The sequence below is a fragment of the Mus caroli genome, unplaced genomic scaffold (assembly GCF_978045245.1).
Source record: "Mus caroli unplaced genomic scaffold, Mus_caroli_1 scaffold_2, whole genome shotgun sequence".
Taxonomy (NCBI): domain Eukaryota; kingdom Metazoa; phylum Chordata; class Mammalia; order Rodentia; family Muridae; genus Mus; species Mus caroli.
Genome location: NW_028227257.1, coordinates 157540079 through 157554373, shown reverse-complemented (window position 1 = coordinate 157554373; position 14295 = coordinate 157540079). Strand labels below are relative to the sequence as shown.

The 14295-nt window shown below is 38.1% G+C and overlaps 1 protein-coding gene across 1 annotated transcript in view; it reads left to right on the top strand.

Moving 5' to 3' along the window:
• Nxph2 (neurexophilin 2) overlaps positions 1 to 7515 on the top strand; it is a 105261-nt gene extending 97746 nt beyond the window's left edge. The window contains exon 2 of the mRNA XM_021156710.2: positions 6684 to 7515. Coding sequence (XP_021012369.1) covers positions 6684 to 7418 — 735 coding nt within the window. The 3' untranslated portion in view covers positions 7419 to 7515. The remainder of the gene's footprint in view (positions 1 to 6683) is intronic.
• Positions 7516 to 14295: the final 6780 nt, after the last annotated feature.

Here is a 14295-nt window from a genome sequence, read left to right as displayed (position 1 = left end):
TATCTGTCTAGGAACTTCTCCATTTCATCCAGGTTCTCCAGTTTTGTTGAGTATAGCCTTTGGTAGAAGGATCTGATGGTGTTTTGGATGTCTTCAGGATCTGTTGTTATGTCTCCTTTTTCATTTCTGATTTTGTTAATTAGAATACTTTCCCTGTGCCCTCTAGTTAGTCTGGCTAAGGGTTTATCTATCTTGTTGATTTTCTCAAAGAACCAGCTCCTTGATTGGTTGATTCTTTGAATAGTTCTTCTTGTTTCCACTTGATTGATTTCGCCCCTGAGTTTGATTATTTCCTGCCGTCTACTCCTCTTGGGTGAATTTGCTTCCTTTTGTTCTAGTGCTTTTAGGTGTGTTGTCAAGCTGCTAATGTGTGCTCTTTCTAGTTTCTTTTTGGAGGCACTCAGAGCTATGAGTTTTCCTCTTAGAAATGCTTTCATTGCGTCCCATAAGTTTGGGTATGTTGTGGCTTCATTTTCATTGAACTCTAAAAAGTCCTTGATTTCTTTCTTTATTCCTTCCTTGACCAAGGTATCATTGAGAAGAGTGTTGTTCAGTTTCCACGTGAATGTTGGCTTTCTATTATTTATTTTGTTATTGATGATCAGCCTTAGTCCATGGTGATCTGATAGGATGCATGGGACAATTTCAATGTTTTTGTATCTGTTGAGTCCTGTTTTGTGCCCAATTACGTGGTCAATTTTGGAGAAGGTACCATGAGGTGCTGAGAAGAAGGTGTATCCTTTTGTTTTAGGGTAAAATGTTCTGTATATATCTGCCAGATCCATTTGATCCATAACTTCTGTTAGTTTCACTGTGTCCCTGTTTAGTTTCTGTTTCCATGATCTGTCCATTGGTGAAAGTGGTGTGTTGAAGTCTCCCACTATTATTGTATGAGGTGCAATGTGTGCTTTGAGATTTACTAAAGTTTCTTTAATGAATGAGGCTGCCTTTGTATTTGGAGCATAGATATTCAGGATTGATAGTTCCTCTTGGAGGATTTTACCTTTGATGAGTATGAAGTGTCCCTCCCTGTCTTTTTTGATGACTTTGGGTTGGAAGTCAATCTTATCTGATATTAGAATGGCTACTCCAGCTTGTTTCTTCAGACCATTTGCTTGGAAAATTGTTTTCCAGCCTTTCATTCTGAGGTAGTGTCTATCTTTTTCTCTGAGATGAGTTTCTTGTAAGCAGCAAAATGTTGGGTCTTGTTTGTGTAGCCAGTTTGTTAGTCTATGTCTTTTTATCGGGGAGTTGAGTCCATTGATATTAAGAGATATTAAGGAAAAGTAATTGTTGTTTCCTGTTATTTTTGTTGTTAAAGTTGGCATTCTGTTCTTGTGGCTGTCTTCTTTTAGGTTTGTTGAGGGATTACCTTCTTGTTGTTTCTAGGGCGTGGTTCCTGTCCTTGTATTGGTTTTTTTCTGTTATTATCCTTTGAAGGGCTGGATTCGTGGAGAGATAATGTGTGAATTTGGTTTTGTCGTGGAATACTTTGGTTTCTCCATCTATGTTAATTGAGAGTTTGGCTGGGTATAGTAGCCTGGGCTGGAATTTGTGTTCTTTTAGTGTCTGTATAACATCTGTCCAGGATCTTCTGGCTTTCATAGTCTCTGGTGAAAAATCTGGTGTAATTCTGATAGGCTTGCCTTTATATGTTACTTGGCCTTTTTCTCTTACTGCTTTTAGTATTCTATCTTTATTTAGTGCATTTGTTGTTCTGATTATTATGTGTCGGGAGGTATTTCTTTTCTGGTCCAGCCTATTTGGAGTTCTGTAGGCTTCTTGTATGTTCATGGGCATCTCTTTCTTTAGATTTGGGAAGTTTTCTTCTATAATTTTGTTGAAGATGTTTGCTGGTCCTTTGAGTTGAAAATCTTCATTCTCATCCACTCCTATTATCCGTAGGTTTGGTCTTCTCATTGTGTCCTGTATTTCCTGGATGTTTTGAGTTAGGATCTTTTTGCATTTTCCATTTCCCTTGATTGTTGTGCCGATGTTCTGTATGGAATCTTCTGCACCTGAGATTCTCTCTTCCATCTCTTGTATTCTGTTGCTGATGCTTGCATCTATGGTTCCAGATTTCTTTCCTAGGGTTTCTATCTCCAGTGTTGCCTCATTTTGGGTTTTCTTTATTGTGTCTACTTCCCTTTTTAGGTCTAGTATGGTTTTGTTCATTTCCATCATCTGATTGGATGTGTTTTCCTGTTTCTCTTTAAGGACTTCTACCAGTTTGGTTGTGTTTTCCTGTTTTTCTTTAAGGACTTGTAACTCTTTAGCCATGTTCTCCTGTAGTTCTTTAAAGTCCTTCTTGATGTCCTCTACCATCATCATGAGATATGCTTTTAAATCCAGGTCTAGTTTTTCAGGTGTGTTGGGGTGCCCTGGACTGGGCGAAGTGGGAGTGCTGGGTCCTGATGATGGTGAGTGGTCTTGGTTTCTGTTAGTAAGATTCTTACCTTTACCTCTCGCCATCTGGTAATCTCTGGAGTTGTTATAGTTGTCTCTGTTCAGAGGTTGTTCTTCTGGGGATTCTGAGTATCCTCTGTCAGCAGACCTGGGAGACAGGCTTTCTCCTCTGAGTTTCAGTGGTTAGAGCACTCCCTGCTGACAAGCTTTCCTCTTAGAGGGAAGGTGTACAGATATCGCGTTTGGACCTCCTCCTGGCCGAAGAAGAAGGCGGAAAACAGGATCTTTCCCAGATGCTGTGTTGCTTTGGCAGGTCACAGAAGCTGTAGGCTTATGTGGTGCACACTCTCAGCTGTGCAGACTAAGTTCCTAAGTTCAGTGGAGTCCTGGATCCAAGAAGTGCTCCCTGCTCCTGAGGCAGAGGGCTCCTGTGCAGGGCAGACCACTGTCTTCCAGCTAGGAGGGTGCTGGATGTCTGTGGCCCCAAAAGGGTGCTGCCTCAGCGGCTCTGTGGCTCCCGCCTGTCCCAGAAGCTGTCTGCCTCTGTGGTCCTCAGTCTTACCTGTACAGACTAAGTTCTGCGGAGTCCCGGAGCCAAGATGGCGCTCCCTGCATGGCAGGTCACTGTCCTCCGGCTGGGAGGGTGCCGGAAGTCTGCGGCCCCAAAAGGGTGCTGCCTCAGTGGCTCTGTGGCTCCAGCCTGTCCCGGAAGCTGTCTGCCTCTGTGGTCCTCACTCTGACCTGTACAGACTAAGTTCGGCGGAGTCCCAGAGCCAAGATGGCGCTCCCTGCAGGGCAGGTCACTGTCCTCCGGCTGGGAGGGTGCAGGATGTCTGCGGCCCCAAAAGGGTGCTGCCTCAGCGGCTCTGTGGCTCCAGCCTGTCCCAGAAGCTGTCTGCCTCTGTGGTCCTCACTCTGACCTGTACAGACTAAGTTCGGCGGAGTCCCGGAGCCGAGTTGACTTATCTTGTGATCCCAAGTGATGGGTTAGTTGGTACTTCTTAGCAAAATCACTTTTCACATGTAACCTTGGTTTCTGTTGCTTCTGTTTTTATGCTTGCCTCCTGCCATCTGATTATCTCAGGTGCTTGCTTCCATCAATATATCTGATTGGAGGTTGTCCTTCTTATAGTCCAGGTTGATTCAGGACTCCTCAGAGTCCAGCTTTGTCTGTGATCCTACTATGATTCCACCCTCTTGTGAACCTGGGATTATGAACCTGAGTTCTTGGCAGTCAAGCTTCCTCTGAGACCCTGAGATCCTGATATGACCAAGCTCCTGTTATCCTGGGATCCTGACATCCTAAGATCCTGGGCACATTACAGCTCCTGGAATGGTGTCTCCTCTCAGGACCATTGGACTGTCTGGTGTGTTTGAGACCAAGGTATACCAGACCTGATCAGAAGGAACCCGAGCTGCTGGTCAGGCAGGGTTCCCATGTCCTTCCCCCTGCTGGCACGATTGGCAGAGTCCTCTGGGGACCGTGGGGGTGTCCACTGAGTTCATGCCCATGGTGGCCCAGAGCTGATGCTGACCTAAAAAGTTTTGAGCCCCTGCTCATTTGGGTTTGTGGCCTCCCTCTGCTGGCACAGGCCCGTCGTGATTGGCTTGGAACCGATGTTGTGTTCCACTCACTAGTGATCCTATGTTCCTGTGGAGAGTCCTCTGGGGACTGTGGAACTGTCTGCCGAGTTCGTGCCCAAGGTGACCTGGTGCTGGTGCCTAAAACAGGGCTTTTTATCAGCTTATGTAATCTTAGTCTTTCTGGAGAAGGTGGAGTCTAAATATGTCACTTGACACAGGTTTTCAGTTCTCAGGAAACTAAATCAACACTGGAGCCAGCATAGTAATGCCCTTGGCTATAACCATTGATTTGTGTATATTATAACCAAGAGTATTCAAAATAATTTAATTCAAAATTCAAAACCTATAATTACAATATGGGATATATTTTGATTCCCAAATCCTAAATCTTTCTTTTGGGAACATGTCATCTTTAATACAGCAGGGATAGAATGAATTAAATCATATGTGGTGGGACATACCTGTAATAGCAACAATTGAAGGCATAGAGCTCTGGGAGTACTAGTTAGTTCATATTGTTATTCCACCTATAGCGTTGCAGACCCCCTTCAGCTACTTCGGTACTTTCTCTAGCTCCTCCATTGGGGGCCCTGTGTTCCATCCAATAGATGACTATGAGCATCCACTTCTGTATTTGCCAGACACAGGCATAGCCTCACAAGAGACAGCTAAATCAGGGTCCTGTCAGCCAAATCTTTCTGACATATGCAATAGTGTCTGGGTTTGCCAGTCAGAATGGCTAAGATCAAAAATTCAGGTGACAGCAGATGCTAGTGAGGATGTGGAAAAAGAGGGACACCCCTCCATTGTTGGTGAGATTGCAAGCTGGTACAACCACTCTGGAAATCAGTCTGGTGGTTCCTCAGAAAATTGGACATAGTACTACTGGAAGAGCCAGCAATTCCTCTCCTGGGCATATACCCAGGAGATGTTCTAACTTGTAATAAGGACACATGCTCCACTATGTTCATAGCAGTCTTATTTATAATAACCAGAAGCTGGAAAAGACCCAGATGTCCCTCAACAGAGGAATGGATACAGTAAATGTGGTAAATTTACACAATGGAGTACTACTCAGCAATTAAAAATAATGAATTCATGAAATTTTTAGGTAAATGGATACATCTGAAGGATATTATCCTGAGTAAAGTAACCCAATCACAAAAGAACACACATGGTATGCACTCACTGATAAGTGGATATTAACCCAGAAAAATTATAATATCCAAGATACAATTTGCAAAACACATTAAACTCAAGAAGAAGGAAGACCAAAGTGTGGATACTTCAGTCCTCCTTAGAATGGGGAACAAAATACCCATGGAAGGAGTTACAGTGACAAAGTTCGGAGTTAAGACGTAAGGAAGGACCATCCAGAGACTGCTCCATCTGGTTTTTCTCTTCTTTCTTTCTTTTTTTTTTTTTCTTTTCTTTTTCTTTTGGTTTTTTGAGACAGGGTTTCTCTGTGTAGCCCTGGCTGTCCTGGAACTCACTCTGTAGACCAGGCTGGCCTCCAACTCAGAAATCCACCCACCTCTGCCTCCCAATCTGAAGCTAGTTTTGACAAATGATTTAGAAGTTTGGACAGGCTGGAAAAACAATGTATGTTTCCAGTCTCGCTTTATGCCTACTCCTCTTCATCATGCTGATAGTTTTATGCAGAATCACTATAATAGTCATTTTCTACCATTAAGATAAGAGATTATATTTCACCCAGGAACTTCTGTTTTCCAGACTCTATAACTAATTCATAAAGATTCATTAAAGTAACAGTTTTATATAAGTAATAATCTTTCCCCTTGAAATCCACATTGACATAACCAAATGACTTGTGGCAATTGTGAGGACTTCTCCTACTAAACCAATAAAAAGGGAAAACTAATCTAAATAAATGTGCTGTCTCAGAGGCAAGAGTTTGAATCAAAAGATTTGAAACCTATGAAATAGATATGTAGGTGTTTCTTAGTAATTCTGTATTGCTAATAAAATATAATATATTTTGTATATTTATATGTGTGGACAATTAAGATATATTATGCTATATAGTCTTTTAATCAATTTATAATTTTTCATATTATTTTTCTCTTAATGTAAGGCAAATAAATATATAATTATATGTTTTCATCGAAATTTATCATGAAAAATCAAATGGTAATCATTTTTGTTATAGATTTTGAGATAGAATTGCAATGAAAACTGAAGTTTTATATATTGCCTCCATAAGGTCCTAATCTTTTGAAATATATTTGAAAGATTTACCAATATCTGATATTTAGATATAAGATATTGATAATTATCTTATATCCTTATAAATTATAAATATCTTAGATCCTTAGTAGAATAATCCTTTGGTATTTATATATTTATCTCTCTAAAAGAACTAATACTCACAAATACAATGGTTTAGCATGAAGGCAAAAAAAAAAAAAAAACCAAACAAACCACTACTTGATCCAATCTGCAAAATAAAAAGCTGAGGATAGGAAGAACAAGTTGATGTGCCTCATTTTAATCTTTAGCATTCTTTCACATTTAACAGTTGAATGTTCTTGTCATTATATTATTGATCATACCTGTGTATTAACTGAGTCTTGGAATCTAATAACTTCATTTCCTTTTGCCTTATTTATGTTTGTATTCAAACCCTGTCCCAATGTATGTGTGTATATATATTCTTTCTTCTTCTCCTACAGCTATTTTGTGACAGTGAAGAAGTGATACGCAACACAGAGAGTGTGGACTGGGAAGACAGAACTGTTCCTGAAACATTGGTTGGAAATCGGTTCCATTCAAGGATTACCAGTCCTCTACGTCTGTTTGTTAAACAGCCTCCAGATCCAAAGCCATCATATGCAGACAACACGATAAACTTTTGGGATTGGCTGGCAAACATAACAGAAATTCAGGAGCAACTAGCAAGAACTAAAAGACGGCCAATAGTGAAGACAGGAAAATTTAAAAAAATGTTTGGGTGGGGTGATTTCCACTCTAACATTAAAACTGTCAAACTTAACTTGCTCATCACAGGAAAAATTGTTGATCATGGTAACGGAACATTCAGTGTTTATTTCCGACACAATTCAACAGGTCTGGGCAATGTTTCAGTGAGCTTGGTACCTCCCTCTAAAGTAGTAGAATTTGAAATATCGCCCCAGTCTACCTTGGAGACTAAGGAATCCAAATCTTTTAACTGCCATATTGAGTATGAAAAAACAGATCGGGCAAAGAAGACCGCTTTGTGCAATTTCGACCCATCCAAAATCTGCTACCAGGAACAGACTCAGAGTCATGTGTCCTGGTTATGTTCCAAACCATTTAAGGTCATCTGCATTCACATTATCTTTTACAGTGTTGATTATAAACTTGTGCAAAAGGTTTGTCCTGACTACAATTACCATAGTGAGACACCATACTTATCTTTTGGATAAATCTTTTCTCAGTAATAGAAACGAAATATTCATGTCACTTTACCTAGAATGCTCATAAAACAGTGCCAGATTTCCATGGCAAAAAAAAAAAAAAAAAAAAAAATCCTTCTATTTCTGGCAGTGGACTGCAATTCTTTGTCCAGATTTCAAATTTTAAAAATATATTCAAATGTGAAGTGCATCTGTTTTGGTGAGAGTAACCTGATCTAAAACGCTAAACTGACTGTGAAACCAGCATTTTCATGTAAGATGGTAACATTCTGGAAATATTGCTTCTCTGTAAGAAGCATGAGCAGTAACCACGTGTAAAGGGAGAAACCAGATTGTGTATGCAATAAGCACTGCTCTTCAAACGAGCCTGCCTTTGAAATGTTCTGTAAGGTTTCTTTAGAAAGAGTAGGTTCAGGGGTGTAACTGGAGAGGTGGTATTTACGCGATGGATTGTGTTTCTGGTGTTGAACCCTTTTTTAAAATTATATCTTGTGGCCAATTTTAATAGCTACACTGTCTCAAGAGAATCAAATACAATACCATCTGAGCAGTCTGAGTAGAAAGTGCTTGAAGCACTTTACTATTATGACTCTCATTTGAGTGGTATTGGAACATACCATTTAGGAATTAGATATACAAATGTGGATCTAAGTCAACTCAACAATCATGAAGATGATATTTTTCAATGCTGTGGGATTGTTTTTTAAATTCTTATTCATATGAAAGTTTGGGATTTCATGTCCATTATTTAATAGTCCAATTTTATATACACATTTGTGGAACAATTCTGAAATTGAAAGAAAGTATTTCTGGGCAGAAAATTCCACAGTCATGGGTTCATTATATGTAGGGCCTCAGATTAGGTTTTCTTTGTGTCTGAGTCATCACCAGAATGAGACTAAGAATTCTGTGTGGAAATAATGAGTTACATTTCAGTATTTCTAAATATTAAGTGATGATATTTACAATGTCTGTATCACTGAGATTTTGAGATTACTTTACTCTCCGTGTACTCATCTTCGAGAAAAGTTGAATGGCCATCTTTATGATGTGCCCTGACACTGTATGAGGACAGATAAAAGGAAAAATACTGATAGGACTCGAGACTTGTGGTTATTCTCCTCTAGTAGATAATAACTTTTATCTGACTTCTCATCTGTACAATGTTAAACAAGTAAAGTATTCAAATAGGACTCATAGAAGGTAAGTCCTAACAAACAAATGTGCTCTTGTCACATTGTTCAGAAAGCCTACAGCCCTGTTCTCTAATTTACATCCCTATTCTGTTCTTTTCTTGGAAATAACTATAGTGACTTATTTTGTCTTTTGTACAGGTTGTGTTAGGCTTGTATATGGTAGTCCATGCTTGGTATTTCTCCTTTAAGATCATTTGGTACTTGATTTTGTTGTTGGTAAATAATATTTTGAGACATCTTATGTTCATCTAGAAACATGAATACAAACTAATTATTGTAAAATATATGTGAACATACATACTTAGGATTTTTGGTATACAAATGAAGTATGTGTGCATTTTTATGTAAATAAAATAATTTACAAACTCTGCACAAAACTTTTGGTAGTTGTTTTTTAAAGAGTTTTTTCTTTGCTTTTTCCTCAGAGGCGCCCCCCCTGCTCCTCTCTCTCTCTCTCTCTCTCTCTCTCTCTCTCTCTCTCTCTCTCTCTGTGTGTGTGTGTGTGTGTGTGTGTGTGTGTGTATGTGTGTGCGTGTGCATGTGCATGTATGTGTGAGGGTAAATGTGTGATTATCAATAAAATACAAAGAATATCTTTGTATACACATTAAGTAGGACAAGAGGCTATGAAGATTGTAGAAGAAATGGTAACACATGAAAAGCAGATAGCAAATGGTCTGACATCAAGTATCAAAAACCCTATAGGTGCAGCTGATGTTCTGATTGTGTTGTTCAAAACATTAGATTTTAAATTATCTGAGTTCCAAATGCTAAGAGGTATAAATATTTCCATGCAAAGATATAAATTGAAAATCAAATTTACAATTTTTTAATTCAATCAGGATTTATGATTTTTATCAAGTTTCCCACAGGTATACTTTTTAAATGTTGTAAACTATATGCCACATCAATTTCTAAGTCATAACTTCATTTCAAATTATATGATCATCAGTGATGGCACCTGGTATATTATCAGTCAGACTCCATTTCAATATGCAAATGCATACATTCCTATAAAAATCACTGTTGGAGATACAATTTGCAAAACACAAGACAATCAAGAAGAGGGAAGACCAACGGGTGGATACTTCATTCCTCCTTAGAATAGGGAACAAAATACCCATGAACAGAGTTACAGAGACAAAGTTTGGAGGTAAGACGAAAGAATGGACTATCCAGAGACTACCCCACCTGGGGATCCATCCCATAATCAGCCACCAAACCCAGACACTATTGCATATACCATCAAGATTTTGCTGACATGACCCTGATATAGCTGTGACTTGTGAGCCTATGCCAGTGCATGGTAAATACAGAAGTGGATGCTCACAGTCATCTGTAAGATGAAACACAGGGCCCCCAATGGAGAAGCTAGAGAAAGCACCCAAGGAGCTGAAGGGGTCTGCAACCCTATAGGAGGAACAACAATATGAACTAACCAGTATCCCGGAGCTCTTGACTCTAGCTGCATATGTAGCAGAAGATGGCCTAGTCAGCCATCACTGGGAAGAGAGGCCCCTTGGTATTGCAAACTTTATATGCCCCAGTACAGGGGAATGCCAGGGCCAAGAAGTGGGAGTGGGTGGGTAGGGGAGCAGGGCGGGGGAAGGGTATAGGGAACTTTTGGGATAGCATTTGAAATGTATATAAAGAAAATATCTAATAAAAATCATTGTTGGTTTTTAGCAGAGTTTAGTAAATGGACATTAATATAAGCAAGTAGCGGATAAACTACAAACTGTACAAAAATAACGAAATAAAAGCTTTTAAAATTTAGTATTAAACTAGAAGACAAGCTAGTAACCAAATATGAAGTGTGTAGGCCAGCTTTAGCATAAGCAGGGTACTTTAAAAAGGGCACTGTTAGCTGCCATCTCTATGTGTTGAAAGACAGTAATACCACATCTCCAAAAGAGCAAATGAAGCAACAATAGACTAAATAGCTAAAAGGCCTTTCTACTGATTCCTAAGTAGACAGTTAATTCAACAAATAACTACAATAGATGTATCAAAAGTCATGACCCAAAAGATTGAAATTATCATAAACTGACATTCAAAATATTTTCTCTATACTAACTTTAGGATTAGCATTTCCCTATGAATTCAGAATTTTTAAAAACTGAAAATATAGAAAAAGTCAAAATGGAGCCATTTTATCCAATGATACACTTGAATAGCAAGTGGTATCAATAGAACATTTCATGTGAAAAAGGTTTGAAATGTACCAGAAATATTTTGTAAAAGTGGTTAAATTGTCTGGAATAATATTATTGCAAAAAGCTCTGGCTTTTCCTCATAAAGAACATCAAATTAATTCTCAAACCTATAAAACAGAGGACAAATTCATGCATTTTACTTAGACTAAAATAGTAATTAACTGAAAATTAGTTAAGCAAACCATCAATGGATAAAATGGCCGATTAAAAAACATAGGCTACAGGAAGTTTTTCTTCAAAACTTATAGGAAGTATTTATGAATCATTTTATACTCTGTGTTGAAGTCTCCAGCTCTGGGAACACATCCCATCCTGCTTCATTTTAATCTTTTTCTGCCTTCATTTAACTCAGCTTCCCCTTAAAGCATATGTAATCTGTCATCTGAGAGAATAAGTTAAGTCTGGGTGTCTGGTACAACACCTGGCTGACTATCTGTAGTGCTATAATAGTCAAACTTCTACAGAGAAACAAAGCCAATAAGATGTGTATAGTGTAGGAGAGTTACTGTGGGAAATGGCTCACACTATTTTGGAAGCCAGGAAGTCCAAAAAGCTGACAGTCACAGCCTACAGAGGACCTGGGTTTGTTTTTGTTTTTGTTTTTGTTTTTTTGTTTTGTTTTGTATTGTTTTGTTTTAGACATTTTCTTTATTTACATTTCAAATGTTAGCCCCTTTCCTAGTTTCTCCTCTGAAAATCCTCTATCCCCTCCCACTGCTCCCAAACCTACCAACTCCCTCTTCCTGGTCCTGGTATTCCCCTGTACTGGGGCATAGGACCAAGGGCCTGTCCTCCCATTGATGACCAACTGGGCCATCCTCTGCTACATATGCAGCTAGAGCCATGAGTCCCACCAGGTGTTTCCTTCAGCTCCTTGGGTACTTTCTCTGGCCCCTTCATTGGGGACCCTTTACTCTCATCCAATGGATGGCTGTGAGCATCCACTTCTGTGTTTGTCAGAGCCTCTCAGGAGACAGCTTTATCAGGCTCCTGGAGCACTTGTGTTTTAATGGCCAAAGAGAAGAGAGTGAACATCTCAGGTAAAAGGAGAACAAGTAAGAGAGTTTCCTTCCTCTGTGCATAGAACCTTGTGCTGTATCCAGACACATATGGAATGGATATTAGTGGAAGTATATCTTTAGTCTTCCCACTTTCACATTTAATCTTTGCCTGAAGGAGCCTCACAGATGCATCCAGAAATGTTTTACCAGCTATTCTGTCAAGATAAAGATAACATTAAACATAACAAATAGATACTTGATAAGCATTTGTTACTTTACTTTTTCAACCTCCAATGCACTATAGTGATTTTTCAGAGCCTACTATTACCAAATAAGGATATTCAGCACCATTTCCAATATGCACACATGGCTCCAGCTGAGTTCAATGTTCAGAAAGTATTAGCAACAAGAGACTTGAAAACTGAAAAGCTAGACATTTAACAAACAAGTTCAGATTTTAGACTTATGTTTTGAATATGTCATTTAATAAAAATGGGACCTTTAGCCTGCTATGCAACTTGTCTCATCTTCAATATGGAGTTATAATTTCTGTCGCATGTCATTGATGAAGAAGCAAAAACCACATAGATTGTGAACAGTGATATATAACAATAATTTTAAAATGTAATACTTATTTATATGATGCCACTACTTATAGACAGTGTAGATATATAAAGGCTAGTATAAATAAACTTCATTGTTTTGATTCAGTATCTTGCTCCAAATTTTTGTAAATATTAGTCAATGAAATATTTTTATTTGTATATTCAAAATTGTCTGTGTAAGGAAACAGTCATGTTGATGTCTTGCCTGTCATTGGAATGACATCTGTTTATGATACTTTTTTATTTATGTATTAGAGAGAAATTGAAAACTTGGGGATAGCATCTTGCAAGAAGAAAGTCATATATTTTCAAAGGAGGAACAAGAACACTTCATATTATAAAGCCAAGTTTTCTTTTAATAAGAAACAGAAATTGTAGTAATTTTATTTAAATGTTTAATAAAGGATTGATTCCTAAAGAGCAACCTATGGCCAAAAAAAAAAAAAAAAAAAAAAATCTAGGTAATGATGGTATTACCTTTTCTTGTTAATTTTACTTCAACACAATGACCATAGTTATGTTGCTGGATCCTATCAGTTACTTTGCTCAGTATGACCTTGCTTGCTGTGTTCTGTCTACACTTCTACAAATGACAACCTCATTCACACTCACCCATTTTTAGTCTTATATGAGAGCACTGAATTAAGAAGCAGCTCTCCTTAGATTCTGACACTTGTGGTATGTTACTCTGTTGTATTCTCTCATGAAAGCAAGAGGGCAAATAAACTTTTTAACTAGAAGGGAAAGAAAATGAAGCACACATCAAAAGAGAGCATGCATGGGAAAGGTAAGTTTTAACAGTATAAGAATTTCTCATTCTGAGTCTTGAAAGTCATGTTATATGCTTTGGTCACTTGAATCTGAACAATTTGCACAGTAGTGTTCTTAAAAAAATAAATTCTCTCTCTCTCTCTCTCTCTCTCTCTCTCTCTCTCTCTCTCTCTCTGTGTGTGTGTGTGTGTGTGTGTGTGTGTGTGTGTGTGTGTGTGTGTGTGTGTTTGTGTGTGTGAGTGTCAGACTTTTCCAGGGAAGACCACAACACATACATCATTTCACCACAAAAAAAGGAGCGAACCACAGTAACAATTGCATTAATATCCAGTTTAGGGAATTAATAAGTTTTTATTAGTATTACTAACAGGATTAAGAGTGTTACTTATGAGGATTAGAAATAACTCAAATGTAGCTGATTTTCCAGAGAGGCCATCCTACATGGGTAGAGACTCCAGAAATCTACACTCTGGATCTCTCTTTACAGCATGCAGACACTTTCACACTCTATTTCTTTCTGAAGTTTGATTCTTCAGTCTCCACTCCTAGAAACTTTTTACATGGGTTGGATAGAGGCTTCCAAAATTCTTGCAATTTTCTGGTCTCCTGGATATATGACCTCTTGTTTACTTCCTGAGACTCACTAGACTCCCTGTGCTTCCTGGACCAGAAGTTTCAATTCATGGGTAATGTTGTAAATTATAGAAAATGCCATACAACAACATAGAATTATGGAATTTGAGTTAAACTCTGTCTTGTATTTCTGCCCTTCTTATGATAATATTCTTTTATCCTGAGATCCAATATGGGAAGGTACTTTGTATCTGGGCAATAACAAACCCATATAGCCTTACTTTTATAGTAAAACACAGCATCTGTTGCCTTAATCTACTAGTCACTAAAACAAAAATGGCAGAGAACAGATAAGAAACAGGTTAAGACAAATATCAAGACCCAGAATGGAACAAACATATTTATATAGTACCAATATTAATATTTAAACTATTTATATTATTAATATAATATTATTAAACTATATTATTCTCAACATAAAAATGTTGAGAACTTTTTACTAAAGGATAAATTTAAGTAACAAA